The 26020-nt window shown below is 33.5% G+C and overlaps 1 protein-coding gene across 1 annotated transcript; it reads right to left on the bottom strand.

Moving 5' to 3' along the window:
- Positions 1 to 1647: 1647 nt before the first annotated feature.
- On the bottom strand, positions 1648 to 26020 carry bor (ATPase family AAA domain containing bor). Its single transcript, XM_072526025.1, has 10 exons — positions 25879 to 26020; positions 25522 to 25776; positions 25025 to 25238; positions 16790 to 17050; positions 10912 to 11069; positions 10568 to 10818; positions 9606 to 9729; positions 5379 to 5670; positions 3525 to 3723; positions 1648 to 3465 (listed from the first exon to the last, which is right to left on the bottom strand). The coding sequence occupies exons 2-10, from the start codon at positions 25739 to 25741 to the stop codon at positions 3217 to 3219; spliced, it is 1968 nt and encodes a 655-aa protein (XP_072382126.1). The 5' UTR covers positions 25742 to 25776; positions 25879 to 26020; the 3' UTR covers positions 1648 to 3216.

The raw sequence follows: 26020 nt of genomic DNA on the forward strand, positions 1-26020 counted from the left end.
AGAAAAACTGTAGTCGGATCCAGACACGAAAAAGTAAAATAACAGGAATAATAATCGTCCAATTTTTCAAAATATTGAAAATACCATGATGCAAGTATCAACATTAATTTTGTGGAATTTACCAGTTATATTTTTAGTGGTACTAACAACATTCAAACTGACACGCAACCTGATTGTGCAACTAGCAACTAGGTTGACCCCATATTGAGCAATGTCGACACTGTTGATAATAGTAAAGCTTGTTTAAAAAAAATTCAAAGTTATTATTGTTACTTTTACGATTATTTATATTAAAACAAAGTGTAACGAAACAATTTTGTCTTATATTATTTTAGTATTCTGCCTGAACCTGCAAGTGTCCGAAAGATAATAGACATAGTATTTATCCGCTGATCACTGACACGTTGGAATTTGATGATAATCTTTTAAACAATAAAATGACTTTCTAACAGGACAAGGCATCCCCACATTATCATATACGCGTAAGACAATTTTTGAATCAACGTTTTCCAGGGCGCTGGATTGTCAGAAGGGATCCAATTTTTTTTGTGGACACACCTAATATCAAAAATATACGCCACTCCGCCTGTAGATATTGCAGAGTTGCGACAAATAATTGTGACAGAATGCCCATTATTCACACCAAAGGTATTTGCAAATGTACGAAGAAGCTTTGAAAATATACTGTATTATTGTATGGAGGTCACAGGAGGTCATTTCGAACATTAAATTGGTTAATTTTCAACCAATAAATTAGCCAAAATTATCTTCAAAGTTATTTCGTAAATTAAAAAAAAGTATCGTGTAGAGGAAAAAATACCTTTTAGATGGTATGCCACTCGATCACACTTGCTATTTAAAAAAAAACTAGGGGTTGATGCGTAGCAGTAGGGGATTACATTTGAGGGCATGAATTTTGCATGAGAATTCGTCCCGCGCCCAATACAAATTGACGAGTTTTTTATTATTTTGAAAAAACTCTTGGTTTCTGAGTTTATGAGGGCGTCAAATTTTCGTTATAACACACTGTATATTATTATTAAATTTATGATAGGTACTTACTAATTCTTAAGCTAAGATGTTTTATACTAATTTTCGTAAAAAAAGGTTTCTTAAAATTTATATGCTTATGTTTATTCCTTTTTGTATAATAAATAAATAATAAAATATTTTCATACAATCTTAATGCTTTTTTTGCGTTCCTTTATGCTTTTAAATCCGATCCGAACTCCAATTATAATTATCACAATTCACAATATTGTGCTTTCCTTTTTGATAGTCTCACGTACTGCCGACGCACTGTCGCCAAAGGTTCGCAGAACTTTCGAAAGACGGTTCGGCTACTATTTCTCGAATTAATAGTGATGACGCGTTGATGTAGCCTCTTAAATCGTTGTCCTTAATTCGATGCCTAGAGCGTCGTTTTGAATTCAGTCTGAGTTTTCTAACTTGAGATTATGTAACAAAATTCTTTTTATGAGAAGATTTTAGCCCTTGCTTAATCCTCCTCCTTTATAGAGGCTTGAGACTGGCAGTTGTACTGAAGAGATGCTCTCTCAAAAACAAAATCCATAACTTTTTTATTTTTTACTCACCGTATAGCAGGAATATTCTAAAAGGGTAGTAAACAGTAAAAGAATAGTAAACTTTTTATTTTTATAAAAATTCTCTATTTCAGCAATAGATAACAAAATATCATAATTATTTGAATGCAGAGAAAATGGTAAAATTTCCCTGAGATACACTCAAAATATCACAATTTTACAGTTTTTTTAATATTAAAATTTACGAAAATAAATACAACACGTTCGAGAGCAGTCAAAATAGTGAAAAATAAATGCAACTCTTTCCGATAGGTATTCAGTTTGAAGACAATAGTGACTTATATCTAAACATTATGCTACCATGAGATACGCCAGAATGAATAAGGTAAATGGCTGACTGAAGAATATAATTTACATCCCCAAAATACTTCTTAAGTTTTTATTAAAAAGACTGCCAAAAAATTATATCGAGTTAAATATCTTTGTACATACCTATTTACGGTACTGAAACGAAGGATAAAATTATGGATTAAAAAACTAAAACGTGAATGTTATAAATGATAAGTTACAATCTCTTTTGTAACGGTAAGGTGGTCGTCTAGTCCAATATCATCGAGTAAGTTATTTTTCTATAAAAACTTTTATTTAAAAAATCCTTTATAAAGGAATATATATCTTAAACCTTTGTTAAATTAACTTTGTTAATTAATACATATTTGTTGTTAAATTTAAATGATATTGAAGTTTTAAACAGATTTGCATCATCACAACGCAAGACTCCCAGGGGTTGCCAACCCAAGAGAAGGTATCTCTATGGTCCTCGATAGCAACTTCGTCGTTGAATCGGTTTAAAACCACATTATTTAAATTTAACAACAAATGTGTATTAATTAACAAAGTTAAGATCATTTAAAGGGTGTTTACACATATATTTAATGGCTTCCCTCATGTATACCTGGTAACTGCACTGATAATACACTTAGTAGTCCGAAAACGTTCTGTGATGTAACCCGAAACCGTATATATATATATATATATATATATATATATATATATATATATATATATATATATATATATATATATATATACCTTTTATAAAGGATTTTTTAAATAAAAGTTTTTATAATTCATGATACACAGCCAACTACAGGAATTAGATTTAATTTTTCTATGTCATCACGTGTATCATCATTAAAGTTTAACGAAATAGTTGCATAATATGATGGCAAAACAATTCAGTTACATTCCGTTTTAGTTAAGAAGTTAGTAGTTAGGAGTTATTGTAATTTTTGTAATCTAATTACAAATTCAGTAAAATTTTCACAATACAATTTGCATGGTGATATTTTAACAATAAAATATTTAATGGTTCTAATTTTTAGTTTAACTTTAAGCACTACAAAATTTTTAACGTACCTACCAAAATCTATTTTTTTTTCACGTAGCAACCCTACTGTTATGTCGATATTGTATATGGATAATACAAAAACAAGTAATGAAATGAGTTGGACTAATTTGTATTTTAACTGTGCAGTCAGCCACGTCCATATAATTATAGTTAGGAAACATTCGGCTTTTGGTGTTTTAGGATCCAACAAACGAGTAAACAAGAAAGACAATCGTTTGGTATTAGCCTAATGCACCATATAACAACTACTTATGCAGTAACCTATCGGCCTGACTTAGTATTTTTATCGATATCTAATTTACTGTCGTTGCTTTCACTGGATGCTTTTTGTTTTGTACTTTCAAGCTTAACTTTAATTGGTTTCGGATCTACAGATGAATTGATTGGTTTCCGATCTACAGATTGATTGTTTTCTAGAACTTTCAATCCGACTGGAATATATGAATCTTCTTTTTCTGAGTGATATATACTCTTCGATTCTCTTCTTTCTTGTTCGGATTGCCATTCCACCTTAAAATCAAAAAATAATTATTAGATTACGTTATATCTAAAATGAAAATGGATATTACCTTTTGCCTATGTTGTTTAACATGATCCTTAACTTTATCCAATACCATTTTTTCAGTAAGCACTCCATCTTCAGATGAATAAGCTGCTGCCTGCCATGACACACCAAGTTTTGCTATTTCTCTACCTGACATCCCTTCTGTCATTCTTGCCATTTTGCTACACAATGCACTATAGTCGAAATTATCCACTTTTAGTCTCCTGAAAAGATGATTTAATAATTTTTTCATTTATAAAGGGTCATTACAAAGAAAAACCTTAAATTTTAAATTTGTACACCCATAAAGATTATTTATGGGTGTATTTAAAACAAAGCAATTTTACGAGTCTGTGTTGGGTGCGCTTTCAATGAGATTTAATTACTGTCTTGATTTTCAATTTGTTTTTTCTCTGATCCGCTTATAAAAATTTTAAAAATATTCGCAGAGCTCTGAATAAGGAGATACCAACGATTGGCACATATTTCTACTATGCAGAGAATAAATAAAGCTCTTAACAATCCCCTTAGCGAGAATCGTTGTAGGAGAAATTTTTGAATTGCATCATTTTTGGTGTGAGGTCCGAAGAAAGAGGTTCGTTGATCGCAGTTCTGTTTATTTTCAAGTGGTACTTTGCCGGCAGCGGCGGGAACCAGATTATCAGAAATGTCTGATAATAACAGTTGGTTAATTACGTAGTGAAATAGTGTCTCTTTTAAAGTGATGTAGGCAGCAGCAAAAAAATTAAAATAAGGAAGAGTTAAAGTTAGTGCCGACTAGTTTCATCTTTAATGTTGGTGAAAGCAGAATTTCTCGTAAGTTTTTAGCTTTATCATAACTTGCCAAAGCAGATTCAATCACAATATTGAATATTTTCTGATGATGAATGAAAGAAATGTACCTGGTTTTATTTTTAATTTTTTTCTCCATATTTATTTAGTGCAGTACAGTGCTTCGTTTTTTTATAGGGTATGACCCCAATTTTTTAAGTATTTTTGAATAATCTTTGTTTTTTATGTACTACACATATGTATATGTAGATTACAAATATTTTTACCAGCTTTACCATATTATCGAAAGAGAATAATATTTAACGTTAGATAAAGATGTAAAAATGTATTAATTTGAAATGGACCTTTGTAAGATGTAACTGATTATATCCAGTTAAATTTATGTTACAGCGAGTAATAAAAACAGCTGGTTGGTAACAAATTTGTATTTTTTAATATATCTCACAATCTTTCTTTCTTTTGGCAAACAACAAAACAATTCTGATAGGAATGTAAAGCGACCATATAAGGTAAGTGTGTTTGTTTCTCGGTTTAAGGTTTAGAATATTTGTCATTTTTTTGTATCTTTCTTAAACCAATCTTCTCATATGTAAAATATCGAGTTTTGCTCGTCTCTCGAAAAAAGATAAGGTGGCGCCTTTTATTTTTCCTTCTTATTTAGTACCAAATTATTTCCGCTTGCCTTTCAGTTGATACGTTTTAATTTTCAATTTTTTTATCTCGATATCCCCCATGCTGGATTTATAGATCATAGTCCAAAGCTTGCCGTGGTGTCTTTCAAAACACCTGAGTACCGGTTTGCTAAGTGAACATACTTGGATTTGGAATTCTTCATTTCTCTTTTAGTTCTAAGACTAAAAGTCCCCTTGAGTCAACTATTGTGCTACACTACCCAACTTCGGGGCATCCTCATTAATCCCACAATCCACCCAGGTCTAAAGTTTCTTACACCCAGACAATCGTAATATGTGAATTTTCAGACCCTAGAGCCTTATGATTTCAAATATACTATTTGTTCACACAAATATAGAAAAAAAACTTTTCGAATAAATATCTTTGTGTGTTGGATTAAACCTAAAAAATTTACCTTATTCCTTCTGTAGCTGGCTCCAATACAAATTTTTGAAAATATAACCTTATGAGACGTTCTCTCTCCTCCAAACCTGGTAAGTCAAACTCAACCATTTCATCGAGACGATCATTAACGGCCCAATCAAACTGTTCAGGCGTATTCGAGGCTAACACCAACATGAATTTGGAATTTTGTTCACCTGTGCGGTAGAGAAACGCATTCAAGGTGGCTCTTAGGTCTTCTGAGATATTTTCTGATGATCGTTTTCGTAGGAATGCGTCTGCTTCGTCCACGAACAAAATTAGACCTAAAAAAATAATCGGTAAGTAATCAAGGGTATTATATAATAAAAAACCTCTTAAGTTGTTTCATAACTATAATCGGAATCCCACTATAAAAACATAATAATTATTTAAGGTTTATTTTCAACGAATCTTTGTGATTTTAATCATAGTTTAAAATTTTTGGTAATGCTAACTGCAGAAATTAACAGACGTATATTAATGGCAAATAGGGCATACTATGGATTAAATAAACTTTTAACATCAAACATATCACAAAAAGAAGGAAAATATTAATATACAGAACTCTTAACAACCCGTCCTCACTTACGCATCAGAAACATGGACAATGACAAAAAGCGATGAGGACCGTTTAGGCTATTTTGAACGTAAAATCCTCAGAAATAATTATACATAGCTTTATTAATTCTAAGCTTTACCGCCTTTATAGTGAACCTAGTCTTGGTAGGTATATCAAAGTAAACAGGCCACTTAGAGAGAATGAACGAGATGGAGCCGTTGAAATACATTTATAACCAAATACCGGATGAACAAAGATAAAGAGGCAGGCACAGAAAACGATTTAAAGACCAGGTGGAAGACGACTTGCGAGTGTTGCGAGTATGACATTGGAAACCAAGGAAGGAATGAAAGCTGATTCTAAAACAGGCAAGACACATTAAGAGTTGTAGAGCCAATGATGATGATGAAAGTACTATTACAAATACTTATAATTAAATAACTTGTATGTTGATTATTGGATTTTAAAATACTATTATCGGTATACTGCAATCCGACATTACATAACTTGACCAGATTTCATGTACATAAATTTGTAACAAAATATTAAAATTATTAATATATTGAAGGCGGGTTAGGTTAATTTAAGCAACAAGATAAGTCAAATAATATAAATCTTTTATGGTCCGACATACAATTTTCGGACTACTAACTAGTTAATTGAAACAATCTACTTCACAAAAGATTTTCATCAAATGAAGTTCTGTTATACAAAATCTTTAGGCCCTTACTCATGGAGTAAAAAGTACGGCATTTTTTGACAATCACAAGCACTCCAACTTCACGGCTTATTAGGCGTAGGGGAGAGACAAGGAAGTGAATCCGAGGGGAATACAGCCTTTCGTCTCCTTTATTTTCTTAAGATTCAGTTTAACTCGTGGGAAATAATTCGGAGGACATTACAAAATTAAAAATGAAAAAAATTAGATTTATAGTAGACTAATCTCCCCCGTCCTCTTCTTCTGCCTCTGTTTCCCTCCCTGAATTACCCTAAGGTATTACTTCACGGGGGGAGGATCTAGCTATTGCTCTTCCTTCATGTTGTTGAAGTGATTGCTTCCCTCTTTCTAACCGTCTCTATTTTCAGATTGTCTCCTTTCAAAGCGGGAAGATGCTGGAGGACTTTCATCGTGAATGTGCTGATTGCATCCAAAGCTGCCTTCGATGAAAGCATTTCTCCTACTATGGTCTCTTGTCGAATTTTCTGTTTGATAACTACTTCTAGAGTATTACGCACAAGTTAAAACCAAGACACACGAAGAACACGTGCTCCACATCTTCACTGACTCCACGACAGGATGGCAACTCTGGAGAATCGTCATGTTTAAAGCGATAAAGATATGCTGGAAAGCAGCCATGTCCTGAGAGCATCTGCGTCAGATACTAGTTGACCTCACCATGCTTGCGGTTCAGCCAAACATTCACCTGTGGTATAAGACAATGCGTCCACCTACCCGTTGTTGCGGAATCCCACTATAATTGCCACCGATGCATGCTGTTTTGCCGTTCTCTTCTTCTAAGTTCATCTCGGCACAATGTCGTTGTAGCTGACTCTCTTTGCCGATAAAGGGTCTTCCTGTCTTCAGCTAGCACTCCAATGGGTAACATCACGGTTATGACGTATATTGCGTCCTCAGATACTGTGCGGAATGCGCTAGCAACTCTTAAAGTACTCAAACGATACACTGATGACTACTGACAACAATAACGTCCTCATGCTGTTTTGGGCCACCTACATTCAGCATTAGCCGTGATAAGGCTGTTCTTACTACTGACGCTTTAGCACTGACATGCTCCACTTGCTGCTTGAAGCTGAGTCTGGCATCAATCAGTACTCCCAAGTACCGAAGGAATGGTGATGTGATTTCATGTTATCCAATGCTCAGTGTTATGGTTTCCATCTTTTTCCGACTAGTAATAAGTACCGCCTCAGTTTTGTGTTTCGCTAGTTTTAAACTAACTGTGATCATCCACTGGCAGATTCTCTCGAAGATGTTGTAGGACGTGAGATTTATTTCCCCAAGGTGCTTTGCAACGATTACCACAGCCACGTCATCGGCATATGCCATGAGCCTAGCTAGTAATTCTACCCATCATACAAATTATTCCACAAAAGAAAGTCTAGCATAGAGCCCTGTGGTACTCTTCCAGTGATTTTTATATTCCTTCAGGCCAGACTTTGTGTCATACTTTAAAAGTCAATCAGTGAAGTAGCTAGTCACTATCCTCCTAAGGTACTTTTTTATTTTTAAGGACCAGACTGTGTCATACTTCAAAAGTCGATCAGTAAAGTACCTAGTAACCATCCTCCTTAAATATACCGGTACCCTCATTTCGGTAAGAACTCGTATAATCCAATTTATTCGTGGCCCTCTTCCATCTGGTTTCTTCGGATCGCCTCCTTAGCTGTGTTAACGACAAAATTAATCCCATCTATACCAAAAACCATACTGTTGTTGAGCAGCGGTAATCTTGGCTCCTTCCATATATGTGCGGGAAAGTACCCTCCTTGAGACATGTCTTGTAAACCTCCAGGAACATTGCCGGTGATTTTTTAATGGCTGATGATTCTTTGTGCGTGGTGTGATGTGTGTGTGTGTGTGTGTACGTGTGAGCATGTGTGTGTACGTGTGAGCATGTGTGTGTACGTGTGAGCATGTGTGTGTATACATGTGAGCATGTGTGTGTATACATGTGAGCATGTGTGTGTGTGTGGGTGGGTGTGGGTGTGTGTGTGAGAGAGAGAGACTGAATGTTTTTATAGATTGAGTAGTCTGAAGAGAACCTCTTCAGGATCTCGGCGAAGAACGACCTACTGTTTCCAGGAAATGTGGCAGATTGGAGAAGTTCCTGAACTCACTGAAAGATTTCACTATGGATGAATGAAAAGCGGCTAGATTTGGCTCCACAACTGGAATAAGATGCGAAAACTACAGTGTGGAGAGGTTAAAGGTTGTGACTATAGACTATGTGACTGACTCAGCACAACTGTGAGGAGATTCTGTGCTCCAAGGAACATTTGATATTCTTGTATGTATGGAGGTTTTTGAGATTGAAAAATACGACTCCAAAATTAGAGGAGTACAGAGAAAGGTAACTCTCAAGGTTTGTAGTGGCTACCGCACAGTGTAAGCAGATATAGTATCAGTACTGGCTGTGGTGTCACCATGGGTCTGATTTTTGAGGGAAATCTGAATAATTAGCGACGGAGGGGAGGGTAGCACGAAACGTGAGAGGAGAGAGCGAAGATAGGGAGAAATCTGACTATACCCAGCGTCTCATCACTTATCTTCTCGATATGTAGGCCGACGCGGAGGTAAACTATCATCTGCCTTAGGTTTTCCCAGATGATTGTTTCGATTCCTACCTGAAACGGATTGGCAAGGAAGCGTTTGATGTGTGTGTGTTTATATTGTCAAAGGGAGTATAAAGATACTGTGGAATACACTTTGTATGCGACAGCTATATGGTCTCAAGAGTTGGAGCAGTATGGTGAACTACTAACACCTAGATTGTACACCACATCCTTCTCAACAGGTAAAGGTTTTTAATGGGCTGATATCCCACATTACCATTCGACAAAGATCTTCCTCCACACGCGGTAAAAATAATTTTTAATAAAATAGAACATACTAACTGTATTAATATTTAATTAAAATACCTTTTCTTGTACTATTTGCCCAATCGAATACTTTGTGAATAGCCGTTACACCATCCCTTCCCATTGGGGCAATGTCACCTCCTGTTAATATGGCATAATCCATTCCTGAGTGTTTCGCGAGTTTCTAAAAATAATTACATTAACAGTAAATTTATGAAGTTTAAAATTATATGTTTTGTTAGTCCACATTATATATATATATATATATATATATATATATATATATATATATATATATATATATATATATATATATGTATATATGTATATATACCCGGTATTTTAGGCGTCACGCCCTTCCGGTAGGGATCTATGGAGGAGTATCACCGAGCCGCAAGCCCTTATCTCTTGCCGTACTGCTCCACCATAGGCCGATCAGACACCAGTTTATTCTAGTCTAAGCCGCAGATTCATCTAGAATTTTAAACTGCTGCATTAGACTTTTTGTTTTTCTGTACACCGAGCTGGGGACCGAACCCACGTCCACTGAACCACTCGCAGTAAAGCGAATGAGAAGCCGGCCGCCCAGCCCGCTTGGCTATCTGACCGACAGTCCACATTAAAGCCCTATAATTAATAAAGAGGGAGAATCCAACCAGAGCGCACTCTCATTTTCACTCTTTAAAGCCCTATAATTATTAAAGAGAGAAAACGAGAGTGCGCTCTGGTTGGATTCTCCCTCTAATATAAAACACTAGTTTTAGTTAATAAACGGCTTAGCATATAAATTTATGTTTCTTATCCATATAGAGGAATATCTAAAAACAATCATTGTCATGGTATTTACCACTAACAAATTAAAGAAAACTTACAATATAGAGTATGATATCTATGATATTGATCTTTCACATTTCTAGCGTTAAAAGTAAAATTAACTTAGCTCTTAATCTTAAAATAACGATTAAATTCAAACTAATACTTCCTTAATAAATGAAAGGAAAGTAATTACAACTAATTTTTACCTTAGCAAACATAGTTTTTCCTGTACCAGGTGGCCCATGCATCAAAATATTTCGGTAGAGTCCTTTGTTTTGTTTAGTATTTTTTGTTGCTATTGCTACATCTCTTAATCTTTCTTCTAATTTTGGAGCTAAAACTATACCAGAAAGTGCATCTTCACCTTTGGTTTTAAAACTCTTTATAGTTTCTACTGGGTGTTTAAGGGATTCTAATACAGAAAACCTAGATGTTTCTCTTACTAAAGATGGTTTACCTAAAAAAAGGCGTGAGAAAATTGTAATTAAAGTGTTGATAGAAATGTGATTTAATTTAGGATTGAAATATGTAGAATATGAAATCTACTTACCTAATCTAGACTCAATGTATCTGGCAGTGATACTAGTGGCTCCCTTAGCAGAATATATACCAAGAGCAAGTAATGATAATCCTCCTGCTGCTGTAAGTACTTTATTCCAGTCTGTTAAAAGAGTTTGAGCTCCTGTCCCTAGAACTGAACCAGCTGTCCTGAAAACAAGCAAAATTGTATTGTTTTCATATATTTTATATTTTATGGATTATGTCAAACTGTATATTTTACCATACTTTCTTTGGTTATTTATTTATTTAAATTTTTATACTTTTTTGTTAAGATTTTTTTTTTAATTTAGGACACGCCAAGGGCGTCAAGCACCAATGTGAATAGAGGATGCTATGCATTCAAATTATCATGGTGGTTACTTAAAATATTACTCAATTTTTTTTCTAAACTTTGCAATATTTTATTAATACGTTATATCTTTTTAATGATGATTTTTCAAAATCTGTATAAAACTCGGATATTTTAAGGTATTTATGAGTACTCTCTAGTGGATTAACAAAATTGTTATAAGATTATTTTTCAGTAAAAAATTTCCTTAAAATTACAATTATAAAATATGATAAAATATAATGTATATATATTTTATAATTATAATTTTAATATAATATTTAAATATAATATATGCAAAAATTGGTAATTATATAGAATAGGGGGTACTACAAAATTGTAAATATTTTACTTAGCTGAAAAAGTATCAAAAAGCTTACATTTGAATGTTTGTTATGTACCTTATTAGAATTGTTAAAAAAAATAAAACAGCATAAAAATCTCAAAGTAGAAAAATATCCTAACTTGACTACAGAAGCTCAGATAATATGAAATTATTTTAATCGTACTAAACCTAATAAAAAAATATGAATGGTTTTTATTATTAAATGGTATAAAAATGCAAAATACTGTTCTATGTAAAATATACAACATAAACAGGTCTTAAAGTTTTCAAATATATAGGTATTTGTCTTTAACAGAAATTAAATCTAACCTTTCATGAAACACAGATGGACCTAAAATAAAATCACACTATACTTAAAATTCAATATGATTGGCAGGTTATAGTTTCACCAGCATGAACTGCGGAGGTGTCTGCGACGAGAGACAAGTATTTATTATAGTCAGGAAAGTCATTCTAACGACGCATCCGTGAGAAAAATGAAATGTATTTTTTAGCTACTTTAGAATTTTTAATGGCAACATTTGCAATATTAAAGTTGTTAACGTTTGACTATGTTTGGGAAAGTATTTATTTTCATATTTTTCATTTAATATTCTTCTTTTACTGTGCTATAATGTGATCTAATTTAATGGTATATTCTAACGACTTTGCTTTAAAATATATTGTTTCCTGTTATTCCATAAAATCTCATTGTTAAACTGGCTGAAACACATTTAGTCTGTTCAGAAAATTTGACTTTCTCTTTTCTTATTTTTATGTCGCAAACACAGAAACTGATGTAAAGTCCCATATTACTGTGAAAATTAACTTAAATTATCGGCATTCAAAATCGCAATACAATAGAGTGATTTATTGGTATACCCTCGCGCTACGGACCACCTCGAAGCGTGGCGAGAGGGTTTCTGACCATCTCAAGACAAACCCTTCATAACGAGACAGCGTACTGAAAACATCCAGTTTATCGGTTAAGTTCTCTTTTGAGCCACGGTGCCGAGCGTTGCCATGCTAATCCACTGACTACGAATACATCAATATTTCAAAAGGTAAGTCGATTCTTTGTACAGATAACAGTAATGAGTAAAGCTAGTTAATTCTCGTAATTTATTCACAATTATTGATAGTTAGTATTTTTTGCTAATGTATTTACAGTTAAAATATTGCATTTTTTCTTCGATTATTATTCTAATTTCATTTAACCCGCGACCTCTTAAGTTTTACACAAAACAGACTATCGCTTTCAATGATTAAGAGGAAGAGTACTATACATAATTTCATATTCCTTATCCAACCTTTGAAATTAAACTTCTTTGAATATACTGCTATATAGGAATGATCGCCTTTAAGTACTAAAATTTTTAAAATGAAATTCGCATTTAAAAGTAAATACATTCATTAAAAAAATAAGAAATTGTATTATGTACTTATACAATATTCTATCCATATACTATTGTTACGATAAATATTATGACGCATAAAACTGTAAATATATTATTTCTAATTCTATTATATTCTAGTAATTTCGCCGCTCAGCTGAAAGACCTGTTTGCCAACCTGAATTCTGATGGGTCACCCACGATTCGAAATTTCCTGAAGCAGGCCGAACAAAACCAGTCCGAGTGACCTTCTCGTCTCTTCGAAGGGAATCGCCGGAATTCTCGATTAACGGCATTTTATATTTAAAGAAGGAATTTTGTTGAGAACATTTAGTTGAAAATAAATTGTTGTATCGAATAAGTTGTATAATAAAGTAATATAAATTATTGTGTTTTTAGTGAATTAGATAAATGTAGAAGACTTTAATAAATTAGAATAAGTGGAAATAAAGATTAAATAAACTAAGTGTTAGAACATTTTAATAATAAATAAGGACAATACATTAGATTTAATAAAAATACTACACTATGAAGAATCTCTCAGACACTTTCCAAATGTAGTATTAAAAAATAATGCTGACTCACTTCTTTGTTCATAAAATGTTAATTTACTATCACTAATATCTTGGGTGGATGACTTTCAGTAAGAAGCTGTTACATTTTATATTGCTTATTCTAGTTACACTTATTAAATTCGGTTTATATAACCAAAATAGATTTTGCTTAGGGTGCTAGATGCTATTATCTCTAATTTGTTGATTAATTCACTTATTTTTCCTTAAACCCCCCCCCCCTCTTTAGTCATTTCCTGTACCTTTATTCTTTTCAAGTCTCTGAGGAGCTCAGCCTTCTCATGCTAAATTTAATCCCATAGGTTATAATTTTAATTTCTTCAGCCGAAGATTTTTAATCTTTAGTCAATTTATTGGTCCCACTTATATAAACCTTTTACCAAACGAGCAGTCAAAAACAATAATTTCATTTAAAAATGAGGTCTTATATTAGCTACAAATATGTACAATTCAATTTTACCTTGTCCTAGATGTGATCAACATAAATGGCAATATCATATATCTAAGCTAATCAGTCACAAATACACCTTTTAGACCACACTCCATACGACAAAGAGTAACATGGGCTGCCTAATACATACGTCTTTCTCTTAAACATGACCTTTACCTCCATCGGTAATTTTACATCTTTCATGTCCAAAATTTGAAAATCAAAAAAAAAATTTAAATCCCAACACTTGGATTGCTGTTATCATTTTTAACATCACTAAAGCTTTTGAATCGGTTGGCTGCAGTAATATTATGTATAACTAACACTGTTCCATGGTACATTGACATTCTGTTTTCGACACCGTTCAGAGGTATCTTGTCAATCAGTTACCAGCTGAAGTCCGTCTGAAGAGGTCTACCCTCCGGACGCTGGTACTCACGTGAGGCATGGTTATATGTTGCCTGAAGTTAAATCTAATAAAATATTAAACATCAGTCATTTTTAACAACAATATGTACATTTTTTGGCAACTTTAATTTCTGTAAAGGGTTTTACCCTAATATTTTGATGGCTCAGGCATGTTAACCTGTAAGTTTAACCATTTTGCTTTTTTAACCTTAGTCAACATTTCAATCACGTTTGCTTTAACTAAATGGTTCATACTTATTTTAGGCTTTTAACCTGATGATGGAATTATTATTCCGAAAACGTTTGTTACTTTGATGTAGCCTTCTGAGGGTTTTTTAAATATACCTACTTACAAAGATTTAAACCTCTTTTTGTGATACATGGTATACAGCCAGCTCCAGGAATTTATTTTCCTTGTGGATTTTGAATGAAGTGTACCTCTTTTTTTAACAGCTAACTCGAATTTCGACCATATATTTCTTTCGTTAAATGTATAACCTCACGAATTATTTTGTTAACACTCTCCTGTCCTAACACACTATTTCGTCTTTCTTGATTAACAAACTTTACCGATTTCTGTTTACATACCGAAACTTTATTTCATGTGCCTAGTATTTTTTGTAAAATCCTTAAGAATATTTTATTTAAAGTACTATCTATATTCAATTCTTATTGAATCGCTTTTAATTTGGATAAATTCAAATCCGTGAGTTTTTTTTTTCAACTACATTTTTGTAATACTGCCCATTAAAATTTTACGTATGTGCTTTATAAATCTTTTTTTTCTAAATATGTGTACTGAATATTTGCTTTGTTTCCATTTTACCCGACTTTGCGCTCATAAAATACGAAGGATTATAACAATTTGACGATTCGTTTGCATTAGACATTACGTAGTTGCCATAAGTATTTTAACTATCGAAAAAGATAATGGTGCCACTGTTCATCGCTGGACGTTCAGATACGGCTTGACTGTGCTGATTCATATAAACCCTCGATACTTAAACTGCACGCCTTAGTAAATAGTAAATTCCGCAACACGACGAGTCTACTTTATCTATAACAGATGTTAGCAGCACAAGTGTTAATTGAGATATGAATCTATGTGGTGATAAATAAGTATTTAGGTTTGTCTCTTCTATTTAAAGAAGCATTGGAGGATTCCAAAGATGGAGTCAATGTGAATGGCGTAAATATCAACAGTATTAGATACGCCGATGATACAGTGTTAATTGCGGATTCCGACTTAGGTCTACAACGACTCATCGACAAGACCAACTCGACCTGTGAGCAATTTGGTATGAAAATAAACATTAAAAAAACCAAAGTGATGTCAATCCGAAAAAACCAAAACGTGCCTCAACCTTGCACAATAAATGGGCACATTTTAGAACAGGTCAATAGATTTAAGTACCTGGGATGTTGGATCGATAGCAGCCTAAATCCTGATCTAGAAATAAGATCGAGAATAGAACAGGCCAGAAAATCTTTCGAAAAAATAAAAAAACTGCTTTGTGATTCTCGAATAAAACTCGAAATTCGACTACGTTTATCAAAATGCTACGTCTGGTCGACTCTTCTATATGCAGTTGAAACGTGGACCCTTAAAACATCAACCGTAAATAAATTGGAGGCCTTTGAAATGTGGATCTACCGGAGAATACTCAAAATTTCATGGACATCGCATACCTCAAACGAAGAAGTGCTGCATAGAATAGACAAGGAAAGAGAACTTTTTAACACAGTAAAAGTTAGAAAAACATGATACCTAGGCCACATACTGAGAAATAATAAGTACCAATATGCCCAACTTATAGTGAAAGGAAAAATCGAGGAAAAGAGAGGCCTAGGAAGAAAAAGACTATCGTGGCTCAGAAACATCCGACAATGGACAGGGCTAAATTTTGAACAGCTAATAAGAACAGCTGAAGATAGAGAAGAGTTTAAAATTGTAGTAGCCAACCTCCATTGAGGAGAGGGCACTTTAAGAAGAAGAAGGTTTGTCTCTAAAGAGAGAGCGAAGGGAGAAGTGTTTCCTTCTAGAATCAGAGAACTGTTTCTAGAAGGAAACAGTTTTGCCTCTAGCAGAACTTAATTTTATTATCTCATGTAACTGTACGCAATCTAACTTAAAACTCATACCATCTCTCTTATCCAAGACTTACTGTGTCTTTAGTAAAGAATAAATAAATGAAGTTGTTATTTTAATAAGAAAGTATATTTTGCATTAATGTGGCAATGCTAGTATAAGAAAATTGTCATTTAGATATAGCCGTGGAAAATAGTTTCCATTAAAATGGAAAATATAAGTAGAAATATTAACATATAGCACCCAATAATATGCATTTAACATTTTAACTATGTTAATTTTATCTGATATGATCTAACCTAATTTAAAAAAAAAACTTACTTTATACTTTCCAAAACAGTGATCCTGTTTTGTTCGGCTTTTAACCTGATTTGTTCCAATGTAATATCTCTATTTTCTCTATCTATCTTTGCTTTGGCTTTTAACTCAGCTTCTACTTTCTTCATTTCATTCTGGTGTCTAAGTTCCATTTCATGTTCTATAGTAGCCTTTCTCATAGCTTCTTGTTTAGCAACAGATTCTTCTTGTCTTCTTAAGTTTTCATCATTCATTCTTTGTTGTTGTAATAACTGATCATCATACCTTAAAAATATAGTATTAAAACATTAAAAATAAATAACATGTATACTAAGTCACTAACTGTTGTGATAGGGATATTCTCAACCCCGATACGGCGCGTCCCAATACGGCGCTTATCATCTGGTCAGATTTATTCTGCAACTACTGCGCTCTCCAATCCTAAGGAGAATCCTAAAGAGAATCGTTTAAAGTCGATTTATAAATATCCGTGCCGTGTCCGTTCCGTGTTATGACAGTGCCCGGCGAAAAAAAAAAACAATGTACTCTTATGAGTGTATTTATACAGTGGCGTTTTCCTATGTATAAATATACATTGGAACGGACCAATGACACGGACCGCACGGACTTGTATTAACACGATTTTATTGTTTTGTTAACGCGAGTGTTAGTAAACAGACAAGCCGGATGTGTGCGGTTAGTAGCAAAGAGAAAAAGAAAAAAAGAGTACCGCGACATTTGAAAATATTCGTGAAATTTTGTTTAATCGTCCAATAATTCTCTGTATATTTTAAATTCTCCTTCGGTTTGACTTTTCTTCACTCTTTTACACAGTATAACGTTTTCATTTCTATTCGGCCCGGTACGCACACTGCTTCAACGCAGTTGTATGTAAATATAAAATTACACGGATTAAAAATACACGGATTCGGCACTGACACGGAACGGATACGGCACGGGTATGTATAAATCGACCTTTAAGGTACTGGTACCTTTAAGGTCGATTTATACATATCCGTGCCGTGTCCGTTCCGTGTTATGACAGTGCCCGGCAGAAAAAAAAAACAATCATGTACTCTTATGAGTAGGCTTACCATACGTCCCGATTTAACCGGGATTGTCCCAGTTTTAGACATCGGTCTAAAAAACTGTCGTAATTTTGAATTTTTGTTAAGTGATTTCACACGAATGGTTTTTTTCCTCCTGGATTCATATTTACTGATAATAAATAAAATTATTCACGTTCATATTATATAAACAATTCTAATAATGATAATGATAATATATTTTAATAGGGTTCCAGAAGACGTGCTTGATTCTCGAAATCATCAAAATGACCAATTCAGCAATTCACCGTATCACATTTCTTAAACACATTATTTCAGTGAGTCGGTAACGAATATAAACATTAAAAAAATCAAGAATTGATGAATTAAAAAAAAACAGATCTCAGTTTATCCTAATCATTTGCAGTGCAATTACATTTCGTTTTTTTTTGTGAACGGTATTAAAATACGAAAACACTTATTGTTTTATTTAATTGCTTGTTTGATTTAAAATGCCGAAAAGAAATTGCAAATTCACAAGTGAACTTGAAAAAGATTATCCTTTTATAAAAAAGCTTTGTAGTGACAATAGCAGGGTGAAATGCAGCAATGTTTTTCAGAATTTTCAATTGCACACGGTGGGCGGGCAGATATAAAAGATCACAAAGTGTGCAAAACACAAGACTGGTGTAACGGCGATTGCAAGTATTTCTTTTATCAATTTTTTTTTTAAATGATGATCCCATTCAAAACGATTTAATTATTGCAGCTAAAGAGGCCACATTCACTTATCACACGGCAATGCATGATATAAGCTTCAAAACATCTGATTGTACGTCGAAATTGTTTTCAAAATTTTTTTAATCAAAATTTGGGGTTGTGAGAACCAAATGTGAAGCGATCATTTTAAATTGGTTGGCACCTTTGTCTTTGTCAGAGTTACACACCGACTTACAGAAGGCTTTTTTCGTAAGTGTTACTAACGACACCTCAAATAAAAAGCACATCAAACTGGCACCGATTATTGTTAGATACTTTTTACCATTAGAAGGTATACATGTGAAACTATTGAATTTTGAGTCCGTTCAGGGTGAGACATCGGAAATATTGACTCAAAATATAATTGCAACATTACGTCGTCATGACATTACAAAAAAGTAGCTGCATTTTGTGGTGACAATTATAAAACAAATTTTGGAGGTGTGCATAGAAGAGGACAAAATAATGTGTACAGAAGACTTAAACAAGAACTCGGTGTAGATATTGTAGGAATTGGATGTGGCGCACATATTGTACACAATGCACTTCAAAATGCTGTGGATGGTTTACCAATCGAAATTGAAGCACTAGTTGTCAAAATATATAAACATTTTCATATTTACACAGTTCGACTCAGTTGAAGGAATTCTGTGAATGTGTTGATGTGGAATATAAAAACCTAATCCAACATGGAATTGTCCACGAACAAGATAACTGTCCACGTGCAATGCGAGATTTTTTTAAAGTGAAACGGGTGAGTTATATTTTTGGTTTGTGCATGAACAATTAAACAATTTTAACAAGACTGTACTACTCATAGAAAAAAGTGAAGCAAGTGCGACTGACATTATTTTGGAATTAAGAAGATTGAAATCTAATCTTCAACTCCAAGAACGCATGTACAGCAATTTTGTACCACAAAGAGCGAAACAATTATTATTAAAGAATCTTGTTAGTAGCCAGGATATTGATAAATTTCAAACAGAAGTAACTGATTTTTACCGACGATGCATTTCATATTGAAATGGGGCGAAATCGAAGGATCTGCTGAAATAATAAACAAAGTACACGGTTCGGACGATCGACAAAATATAATTACTGACAACCTTTTTGACAAGCTGTCACTTACGAAAGTTTTTATAGCATCAAAGAATGATGAATGGAATTCCACGACGATACAAATTGATTATGTTGACAAATAGGTTCTACTATTTTAACATTTTCATGAACAACACATCGATACACCCAACCTGGTAAAAATGGTGCAATATATTTTGTGCTTACCAGGCACCTCCGCTCCTTTAGAGCGTGTCTTCTCGATGATGAAACATATTTGGTCGGACGATAGAAGCCGTATGTTGGAGTCTACCGTACAAGCATTACTATAATGTAAATTAAACTTTATGTTTGACATGTAACGATTTTTACGAAAAAATAAAAAATAATAACATCATTATTTGTTTTAAACGGTTTAGACAGTTCCCCCGGATTCATACTCTACATTCAACTTTTGTAAAAGTTAGTTTTGTGAAATTTACCAACTGTTTTGGTACTCCTACCTCTTTCATAGTTTTGAACACTTCTCTTTTTTTAAACTCAAAGGTACGATTTTTTTAATTTACATAATAAGCTAAAAGAGTTCACATCGAACAAGAGAACAACCTTACACACCATGCTGAACACAGATGGCATACTGCTAAAATAGACCGAAAATAAACTGAAAGAATGGAATGAAAGAAACTATATCAAAATACTTTTTAACGGCATACGAAAACAACAAAGGACCAGAAATTCCGAAAAGCGAAATTATAAATGCCATTAATGAACTCAAAACAAATAAGAGCCCCGGTCCAGATGAAATATACCCAAAAACGTTAAAATTTATCAGCGAAAAAAACATCAAAATATTGGCTATTCTGGCTAGAATCAATATTCATCCCACCACCGAAAAAGCCAAACCCACAACACTACAACGAGTTCTGTCCTATAAGCCTTATGATGATTGCGGTAAAAGTCTTATTAAAAGTCGCATACAACTGAATCTATAAAAAGTGCGAAACGATCATCTGCGACGATCAGTTATATTATATTATATATATATATATATATATATATATATATATATATATATATATATATATATATATATATATATATATATATATATATATATATATATATATATATATATATCTATAAAGGCGGGAGAATCCTGTAGAGCTCAATATACTCACTTTCTCAGCCATCTATATATTTGAATGTATTATGTTCCTTTTTAATAAATTTACTTTGTTTTATCACCTGCTTCCCAATGGTGAATATAATAAAAGAAGCCTTAATTTGAATTTGCCACTTCACAGATTGTCTGTAACAGAGAGAAGTCCTTTGTATGCGTGTGTTAAATTAATTTTATAATAGTTTACCATCTGAAATTCAATAGGAAACACACTACAGAGCTTTTAAACGAAAGGTTTTTCAACACCTAGTTAACATTGAGCCCTATACTGTGGCGGAGTGCTTAGCCTATCCTTCTCCCTGATCAGCATATTTAATTTGTAATGTTAATATATTATAATGTGTCAGTGTAAGGGTTTGACCATTCGCACCTAATAAACTACGTAAAGAGGCTTAAAAACATGACAAATGAAACAAATTTCACCAAAATTTCATTTCACAGTTGTTTTTGTCGTAGATATTTATCATTTGTTTCCTGATTGTGCTTTCGCGACTTGAAAGTTGTGTTGTAGATTACATAGTCACATAGATTACACACTATGACTCCTAAAAGAAAAGCATTCACTTTAGAAGAAAAAATTAACATCCTTAAAGATGTTGAGAACAGTGAGAAGAAAGTAGAAGCTTGTCGTGAAAGAGGAATTTCAAGTTCCACTCTATCTACCATGCTCAAAAATAAACACAAGATTTTCGAAGCAGGTTCGTCTTTTTTCGGTAAATCGAAAAAACTACGTGCCGCAACTAATAACGAACTCAATACTGCAATGGTCAAATGGTTTACCGTAAACAGAGCTGCGAATGTTCCAATAACCAATGGACCACTACTTCAAGAAAAGGAACACATTTTTCGCAGGCGCTAGAAGGTGATGAGAATTTTAAACCATCTAGTGGGTTGGTAGAACCATTTTAAGGCCAGGCACGAAATTACGTGTGGAAAAACTTGTGCAGAAAATTGATCATAAACAAATGAAATCCGAATTAACTTCAGAGTTCATACAAACTCTTACTTCATTCATATCTTAGCAGGATAAATGTTTTAAATGCCCTAAACACCTATGCATGATCTGCGCTTAACTATTTATTTGGTACTATGTATTAAATGAACTTAACAGAGAAAGAAAATCTTAGTTCAGTAGAAAGAATGAAATTACAGTGATATTTAGGGAGAAGGGAAATTATGGATATAGGTGTTCAATTAGAAAAAAATATATTGCTAATTTAAGAACTTCCAGAAGCAGGCTAAGACATCTACTTACATTATGGGAGTTCGCAATAGGTGATACAACATTGCTTAAACTGTGAGAACATACAATGTGCATAAACTACCTTTCTACGCAAGAAAAAATGCACATCTGAATGGATAAACTTCTACACCAATGACATCGCAATAAAATCAACCAAGACTTTGTCTCGGTTGAATACACTGAAAAGATCACCTATACAGAGATCTGGAAATACAAATAAGTAGACAATGAAGCATGGAAAGGACCCAGATAGTACCTATTATTCTCTATATTATTGGTGTCAGCCCAAAAAACCTCTTAGAAAACATAAAACCGCTAGGCCTGAGTGAACGTCTTTATAAGACCATGCAGAAAGCTGTACTATATCCAGATGCAAAGGAAAATTTTTGAGAGAAACTCCAGTATACGATGTCACCTAGAGCTCAATAACACGGAAGAAGTCCAGTAGGTATCTGGGATGAGTGAATTTTCCCCTTAGATGGAGAGAAAGCCATAGTTTTCTGGATATTAAAAATAATTTTGATACTTATCAGGTAGAAGTTATCCATCTGAAAAGTTAACTTGTAACTTAAATGCTTTTAGAGTAAATTTTGTAGAAAAATTTATATGAAAAAACATACATAACTATTAAAAACCTATGTAATTATTATATAATAAATTCGATTTTTATTAGATTCTAAGAAATGTTTCATTTTCAATGTTTGTACTGCAAGTAGTTGTATGGCTGATTCACTGAGCTTGGAAATATTCTGACAGAGTAATTGTTGGAAACATACAGCATAAAAATCATTTTAAAAACTCCATCACTCATTATTAATAGCCAAAATAAACTTATTGTTAATTTTAATGGTATATTGTAATTTTGATTGTAAGAACATTCTATAAACAACCAAAAAATAAATATTTAAATCTCTGTTTTATTGTTTTAATTCACGCAGTTTTATTTTGTTTACAAACTGCATGTAAATCATTGTGTACTTTTTAAGATAAAACTAATATTGACTGTACTAATATCAGCATGTGTTCTTGGTTGTATAGAACTTCCAGCCACTTCCAGTTGATGTCAAAATTAATTACTAAATTTACTAGACATCTAAGAAGTTCAGTAGATAGAGTAGTGATGAGAAGGTCACAAACGATCCGTTTACAAAGATCGAATCCTTTCAAAGACCTGTGGTTGATACATGGCTGAATTCGCGACCTTCCAATTATAAAATTGGCTGGACCCTTGTCTTCCTGACCTGAAAGGCATACAACCGTAAGCGACTCCACTGCCCCTATGAGTCCCACATGGCGCGATGCATAAAACATTGCGGGGCTCCACCCTCCCCGTACTCCCCGGTGTTGCGATTACGCATACCCATCCGTTAAGCTTCCCCAGGAGCGGAAAGGTGATGCAGGCAGAGGAATTCCACCTCGCATGTAGACAGGTCGCCGCCGAGGATCTCTCCTCTACCACTCTTAAATCTCCAAGGTGAGTACGTGCCGAGACACCGGCGACCATGATGGTGGTGTGGGCCAAAAGAGGTTCATATGGGCACAGCTTGTTCAACCTCACCTGGTTCTTATGGAACGAGAGTAGAGTGGTCCCACGAGAGTCTCATCTCGGATACTAGAAGTGTAGACCAGTGACCTTGACGACTAAGCGCCTTGCGTTTCTACAGACCCGACACCTCAAGCGACAGCTCCCATTAGTCGCCTCTTACGACAGGCAGGGCTTTCTGGCATCGGCCGTATTCTTATCTCCGTGGGCCGAACGGAGACTGTGGTTGATACAATCACATTCTGTGACTATGTCGTTTGAATGATCCTATGACTATGAATGTAGCTGTCTAGTGTTTACGAAACGAACTGTGTGATAGCGACACGTTGATCAGTCAATTCATGACGCTCCTATATTAATTAAAACGGGGAAGCCCCTACTCTGCAAAACTGTAAAATTATATACATTCAAATTGTCGAGTCGAGTATTGATTGAAATTGTTTAGTCTAGTTACAGTTTTAAATAAAATGAAAATGACAAAAAAAAAGAAAAAAAAGTATTATGTGGAATTTTTTGATCAAAGAGAGACGTTACCGAGGAAATGAGATACGAACAACAGATTACAACGTCAAAAATAATTTTTTAAGCAATGCGCTTAAACATCATTGCTCTGATTTTCTCCAATGTTCTGTAAATGCTCGAACAGAAATTAAAGACTTTGAGAAGCAGTTGTTGGATAAGTTAAACCAATTTATTAGATCCTCTTTTTAAAAGGCATGGCTTCAACAATGAATCTTTAGTGACACAAGTGACTGCTTTAATAAGTCTAACTAAAGAACAAAATTCAATAAACACTACACCACAAACCGAAGATGATGGTGTGAAAGAGACAGAAAAATCAGTGTGGGCCACTTTTGACAAAAACGTAAGTAAGTAATCTTGTGCAAACAAATAGTCCAAAAGCGTCAGCAATAACAAAAGTTGATAAGTACCTTGGTAAACCTCTACAGGCTAGAAAGGACAATCTGTTGCAATGGTGGGATCAAAGGAGTCATATTTATCCCCATCTATTTGATTAGTCAAGAAAAAACTTTTTATTGTTGCTATGTTGATTCCATCAGAATGATTTTTTTTTCAAAAGCAGGACATACTTTGACAGATCAACAAAATCGATTAGTCTGAAAGCATATGTGCCCATATTCAATATTTAAACAAAAAATTATTCACATTCAATGGAGAGCTTTTGATGAAAATTAATGAATATAATATACCACTATTCATGATTATTCTTTTTTTTTAATGAAAGGATTCTGCAACAGTAAGTTTATTTGAGTTATAAATACTAAGAGTTAGGAATTGTGTCATATGTTTCTGAGAATAAATCTGTTAAAATATTCCCAAGCTGACTGAATATATTATATTATGTGGCTAAGGTAATAAAAGAAAAAAACATATTAATACATTACAAATTATTATCACATTACAAGCATACCTTTTCCTTGCTAACTGATCTTGATATTGGGCCCTATTTTGATGTTGTTTTGTTTCTTCTTGTAACAGTTTCCTTTTTTCTTCTGCTTCAGCTCTTTTAGCTTCAATTTGCATTTGTGATATATGGAGTTCATATTCTTTTATCTTAGCCTGTTGTTCTACTTGACGGGTTGATTCTTGCAATTTGGACAATTCTAATGCTTCTTTGGCATGCTCTAAATAATGAGGAAGGAAGAATGTTATATAGTAAATAATGACTTAAAATTGTAACATAAATTAAACAGAGTTTTGATATTTAGAAATGAGACTTATTTATTTTTTGTATGTTCTCTAATAACCAGATGAACCTTTAGTAAAGTTGTACAAACATCAAATGAAATAACTAAATATCGAACATGTTTTAAAAATCTATTTGACATAAGGACATCAATCTTGTTTCAATCATTAGTGGAAGATTTTTGAACTCCATTACATAACCTTGATAAAGTTAATACTTACTAGACTTTTCTAGTTCTCTTGCGGCTTGAGCAGCTCGTTCTAAAGCTGTGGAGTCAAACCTATAGGCTTCCATGGCCCTCCTTTCTGCTTTAGTTAAATTAGGAGGTTCCGAGTTGTCACCACCACCTGAACCTCCTGCACCGGCGGGAGCTCCTAAACCCATCTGGGATAGATCAGGTACGGGGTCCTTATTCTTACCGTAACCAAATATCCACGACATTTTAAAATTTATCTACAGAAAAGAATTTGTTCGACCTAGTGAAAATGTAAATTAAATTATAGGTTAGTTATAAAATTTTAAGACATGTGTCTGCGTCGATCTTCTTCTTATATTTAATAAAACTTAAATATTGTTACCTTTGAAAGTACTTAGTATTTGCTGAAGTATACTGTTGAATTAAAGACCAATATTAATAAAAGAGAAGAAACATGTGACGTGTAAATTTAACTTTCATTTTCATTCAAAAGTCCTAAAGGCGGGTTGACACGATCCAAGTGT

Source organism: Diabrotica undecimpunctata, chromosome 3 (assembly GCF_040954645.1).
Source record: "Diabrotica undecimpunctata isolate CICGRU chromosome 3, icDiaUnde3, whole genome shotgun sequence".
Taxonomy (NCBI): Eukaryota; Metazoa; Arthropoda; class Insecta; order Coleoptera; family Chrysomelidae; genus Diabrotica; species Diabrotica undecimpunctata.

What these genes read in the sequence shown, in the direction of transcription:
- bor (XM_072526025.1), bottom strand. Translation starts at nt 25,741, where the DNA reads ATGTCGTGGATATTTGGTTACGGTAAGAATAAGGACCCCGTACCTGAT. An exon ending in GATCAGTTAGCAAGGAAAAG is followed by an intron (nt 17,051 to 25,024) that starts GTATGCTTGTAA and finishes TATATTTTTAAG; the next exon opens with GTATGATGATCAGTTATTAC. An exon ending in TTAAACAACATAGGCAAAAG is followed by an intron (nt 3,466 to 3,524) that starts GTAATATCCATT and finishes TTTGATTTTAAG; the next exon opens with GTGGAATGGCAATCCGAACA.